Source organism: Ursus americanus, chromosome 3 (assembly GCF_024610735.1).
Source record: "Ursus americanus isolate L20-20 chromosome 3, mUrsAme1.1.p, whole genome shotgun sequence".
NCBI classification, from domain to species: domain Eukaryota; kingdom Metazoa; phylum Chordata; class Mammalia; order Carnivora; family Ursidae; genus Ursus; species Ursus americanus.
In genome coordinates this window covers 92,507,330-92,512,564 of record NC_142129.1, presented here as the reverse complement: position 1 = coordinate 92,512,564, position 5,235 = coordinate 92,507,330, and the positions used below count along the sequence as shown (strand labels likewise).

At 46.8% G+C, this 5,235-nt stretch overlaps 1 protein-coding gene across 1 annotated transcript; it reads left to right on the top strand.

Annotated features, from left to right (window-relative positions):
- Nucleotides 1–1,684: 1,684 nt before the first annotated feature.
- On the top strand, nucleotides 1,685–5,005 carry C3H7orf25 (chromosome 3 C7orf25 homolog). Its single transcript, XM_045793512.2, has 2 exons — nucleotides 1,685–1,855; nucleotides 2,830–5,005. The coding sequence occupies exon 2, from the start codon at nucleotides 2,851–2,853 to the stop codon at nucleotides 4,114–4,116; it is 1,266 nt and encodes a 421-aa protein (XP_045649468.1). The 5' UTR covers nucleotides 1,685–1,855; nucleotides 2,830–2,850; the 3' UTR covers nucleotides 4,117–5,005.
- The last annotated feature ends 230 nt before the right edge of the window (nucleotides 5,006–5,235 follow it).

The following is a 5,235-nucleotide window of genomic DNA, read 5'->3' as shown; positions in this document are numbered from 1 at the left end:
TTTTTGCTGTATTTTTTGTCTTTATTGTACATTTTAATACAGTTTTACCCACCCTTTCTTACTCTGATTGATATTTTAAAATTGGGGTTATCATTTTTAATTTTGAAAAACTCTTTGTTTTACTCTATCACCTCCCCTTAAAAAAGTCCTAAAGTCCTCATGTTTCATAAATGAAATACCTTTTATCTGAGGATGCTAGTTACATAATGCTGTTGGAAACCATTTTGTTCTGCTTTCTGGTTTACTCAAAATCCAAACAGAAGAAGGTTTGGAAGTGCTGTGTTTGTGAGTCCCAAACCTCCTTACTGGGGGATGTTGCTGTAAACCATTTCTCTGTGGTCTTTCATTTGCTCAGTTTCCCCAGAGAAAAATAGGGCTCGGGGAAAAGAATGTCAGTATTCTGGGAGGGGCAGGGAAGGAACTAAAAGTATTTCATATTCCACAGAAAACTCAGTCTTCATAATGTGTCTGGAGCCCCTCTGACTCTCCCTTCAGCGTAGTGAACTCTAGTTTTTGGCCAGGGGAGGGGTGGCTCACTGCCCAACTGCATTGGACCTGACAGAGGACTTGGATGTTTTTTCTTACAAACTTGTAAGCAGAGCCCATTTTCAGTCCTGCCTCACTGCTCCCCTCCCTTCTGCGTTCTAGGCACCTGCAGTTCCAAAGCCTTGCTGGGGTTCTGCTTTGTGAGTCATTGCTGCAGACACTTTTCTCCACTGTGCAAACTCCTCCATTTACAGAGAGGCTGCCTGGGTTAAATAACCTCTTTGTGGTGGACTTAGCTTTAAAATATTTGTGACGAGGATTAATTAAGTTAGTACGTGAAAAGCACTTAGAATAACGCCTGCCATATAATAAGCATGGAATAAGTGTTACTATTACTCGTCTTCCAAAAATGTGTTGACATCTCATGTGCAGTCGTTTCTTGTTCTTGTTACTTCTGTGGGTTTATTCCTTTTCCTTTCCTAAGGCTGTCAAGATTTGGGAACAGAGATAGATAGGATTAATGTTAATTTGGAGTCCTTTTAAGATTTTTTTTAAAAATTAGCTTTACCTTATCAAAAGTCCTAACCTCTTGGTTGACTTTGGACACTTACTAGGCGAATACAAGTTTCTCCCTCAGAAGCCATTCGATCATTTGCCCTCCCGAAAGCCATCTCTGGTCCACTTTCTATGGAGAGCCAGAGTTGCGCAGTAGAAAGTGCTTTGGCTTGGAATCAGGAGCCCCAGCTCTAGCACTTAACGCCTGTGAAACCTCTGACAAACTTTCAGCCTGTTTCCTCTTCTTTTAAAATGAGCCGAAAGTTTTTCCAAGCCAACCACTACCTGCCACTCGGTAGGGGTTTGAGCTTGATCGCAGAAATAAGGTAGTTGGGCGCCGCCGGCAGATATTCTCCACCAAAATGCACGACTTCCGCCCCAGGAAAAGTCCAAACTGAGCCTAAGGTTTAGGGCGCGGGGTCAGCCTGCCAGACCGAGTGGCCTGCGCCCTACTGGGAGTAATGCCCGGCCCCGAGAGCTCCACCTCTGCTTCCCCGGGGCGAGGCGGCCACGAATTCGCCTGCTCTTCCTGCTGCGAGAGTAGGAGAAGCCGGGTGCCCTCAACAAACATGGCGGCCGCGCTAGCGTCAGCCACGCTCGGGAGGCCACGCCGCCGCCTGGGACTCGCGGACTCGGCGTCACCCGGCGCGGGACCACGTGACGCAGGAGGCTCCGGAGGCGGCGGCGCTCGCGCTGGCTGAGCAGCCGCGGCGGCTAGAGTGGGGTGGGGTCTGCCCGGCGAGGTTTCCCGGCGGGTCCCGGCCTCGCACGCGCACGTGTCTGCCTGCTCGCGTTCGCGGTCCTGGCGCTGCCGGTGAGGAGCCCGGGAGGCGGAGGGAGGGAGGGAACGGGGCGCCACTTCCGAGGCCGGGAGGGGGCTGGGCCGGCGGGCCTGGCCGGGAGGGAGCCGGCTCCGGGCGGCCGCGCGCCCTCCGTCCTGGCCTCCACGCCCAGCGCTCGTCTCGGGGGCGTATGGAGCCCGAGTGTGCGTGGCCGGGCCCAGCTGTGCGGGCGGACCCGGTACGGCTGCAGGGCCCGATGCCCGCCCGGAAGGCCCCGCCGACCTCCGGGTCGCTGCGGGCTGCACTCGCGGCGTCTAGTTTATCTTCGCGCTTTTTCTTCTCCTGCGAGCGGGAACCCAGTTGGTGCGCCTCTTCGATCTTATAAAATATAGGGGATTGACGTCAAATGCAGGAACGAGGCAGTCTTGATTCCTTGGCGGGTGTACCGTGTGCCCGTGGGATAGCACGAGGCAGTCGGGTAAAGGAGACCCACTCACGAAGGAGGAAATGGTTAGAAAGAATTAGAGTGGTCATTTTAGGAGACACTTTTGGTTTGGACAGTTTGCTAACCAGCTAGTCCGTGTGGATATGTTTAATTTAATCCCGTTCTCTTCCCTTTCCGAGCCTTTTATTGAAATTGTTCTACAGCCAAACAGTAAAGCTGCTGATAAGGGAATTCCTTACATCGTAGATTGCCGAACACCTGCATTTTATCCCGACCTGGGACATGTTGAACATGACCTTCGAACTGAAGAAATGAAGGTCTGAAAAGTGTGTCAGAATCCAACATACCAAAAGAACGAATTCAGAAATATAGGTAGCATCCTTTCCTTAGTGGTCACAGGAGGGAGTCCCTCCGAAATCAGCCATGCAGAAGTCTGGGTTCATAAATTCTGCCTCCATAAGCTTTGTTGCTAGATCGAAGTTTTATAATCCTCAGTGAAAAATTGATTTCCATAATTTTTGAGGACTGTTTCGATTTGCCTTGTTTCTTTTCTTTTCATAGGAAAGGAATAATGCTGTCAGCATGTCTGCACACTCCATGCTCTGTGAACGAATCGCCATAGCCAAGGAACTGATCAAGAGAGCAGAATCACTTTCTAGATCAAGAAAAGGTGGCATAGAAGGTGGTGCAAAGCTGTGCAGCAAATTGAAGGCAGAATTAAAATTCTTACAGAAAGTGGAAGCCGGGAAAGTAGCTATTAAGGAATCCCATTTACAGAGCACCAATCTAACACACCTAAGAGCCATTGTGGAATCCGCAGAAAACTTGGAAGAAGTTGTCAGTGTTCTTCATGTCTTTGGTTACACAGATACCTTGGGAGAAAAGCAGACCCTTGTGGTGGATGTAGTTGCAAATGGTGGCCATACGTGGGTGAAAGCCATTGGCCGAAAGGCTGAAGCTCTCCATAACATTTGGCTGGGCAGGGGCCAGTATGGTGACAAAAGTATCATCGAGCAGGCTGAAGACTTCCTCCAGGCCAGTCACCAGCAGCCAGTGCAGTACAGCAACCCTCACATCATCTTTGCATTTTACAACAGTGTCTCCAGCCCCATGGCAGAGAAGCTCCGAGAAATGGGCATTTCTGTGAGAGGAGACATAGTAGCAGTTAACTCTCTGTTAGATCACCCCGAAGAGCTCCAACCGAGTGAGAGTGAGTCGGATGACGAGGGCCCTGAACTTTTGCAGGTGACCAGAGTGGACCGAGACAATATTCTAGCGAGTGTTGCGTTTCCAACGGAAATTAAGGTCGATGTGTGCAAAAGAGTAAATCTGGACATTACTACTTTAATCACCTATGTATCTGCTCTCAGCTATGGAGGCTGCCACTTTATCTTCAAAGAGAAAGTGCTTACGGAACAAGCAGAGCAAGAGAGGAAAGAGCAGGTTTTACCACAGCTGGAGGCGTTTATGAAGGACAAGGAATTGTTCGCTTGTGAATCTGCTGTCAAGGACTTCCAGTCTATTCTAGATACCTTAGGAGGACCTGGGGAGAGAGAGAGGGCCACTATGCTGATTAAGCAAATTAATGTGGTGCCAGACCAGCCTTCTGAGCGTGCCTTGAGACTAGTGGCCAGTTCCAAAATCAATAGCCGCTCACTAACAATTTTTGGGACAGGAGACACACTAAAAGCCATCACAATGACTGCCAATAGTGGTTTTGTCAGAGCTGCCAACAACCAGGGTGTTAAGTTTAGTGTGTTTATCCATCAGCCCAGGGCACTAACTGAGAGCAAAGAGGCTCTAGCCACCCCCTTACCAAAAGACTACACAACTGACAGTGAACACTAATGACACCCTTTAAATATTGTCATGGAAATAAGTTATTGATACCAAAGGCTGGGTCTTCCCATCTTACATGGGGAGGAAGAAAAGGTCTATAGTAAAAGTCAGACTTAGAACTCTTAAACCAGTAGAGTTGATTGTATGTGTCATCTATAAAATATATAACCTAAAGTAGAAAAAGCACAAGAGACAAGCTGATTTCTCAAACTGCCTACATTCTAGCAAGTGAGAACAGAAATACGTCTATATAAAGCTTTTAGCTATGTTGCAGTCCTTTTATTCGATTCAGTTGGGTAACAACCCCCTAGTGGTAATCAGCATTTCATGGGATATGGCTATACTGCGTCTCGCGTAAAATAGCTGGAGGAAGCTGAAGCTCGTTTTTCGTTATATTGGTTCATCAGTTCATGTGGTTTGAGACTGCGAAGTTTATAATTAGTTTTCAGTTATAAAGTTATGGCCATTATTAATGAAAAGAAACTTCCTTGATTGCTGTATGTCAAGCATACTCTGGTGGGTGCGTTTACAAAGAGTCCATTAACGGAGAAGAAAATAAAGTGAATACTGGTCATGTGCGTCCCATGAACCTGTGTATACACCTTTGTGAAAAGAAAGTCCCACTACTATACACCTGGGACATTGAATGTAAAATGTTAATTTGAATAAATTGTAAAAGAATTATAAGAATCATTTTAAAAGAATTCAAATTTTTCTTTTAAATACAAATAGTTCCCATATTGAAAGTATTTGACTTATAAATACTGCCTTTACTTTTCCTTTTGCAAGTGGCAAGTGACAACTGCATTACTTCACTCTTGTGAAATGGTGGTGGGAGATTCCATGCCTGTTGCACGACACAAGTTGTGATTAAAAATAAATTTTTATGTCCACGTTGCCCTAGGTGCTTTATTTGCAACAAAACAAAATTGATTAGCAAAGGACATACGTACTGACCGTATTTTAAAAATTGGGACATTAAGTCTAAGTATTAGAACACATTGCCACAGCCTGACCTCTTCTTTTGGGCCGACTTTACTGTTTTGTGAGAAGGGAACTCAGTTTCCAGCCACAGTGTTTTTTTGGGGGGGGGAGGAGTGGGGGTAGAATTTGATTATAGGATGTCCA

What these genes read in the sequence shown, in the direction of transcription:
- C3H7orf25 (XM_045793512.2), top strand. Translation starts at nt 2,851, where the DNA reads ATGTCTGCACACTCCATGCTCTGTGAACGAATCGCCATAGCCAAGGAA.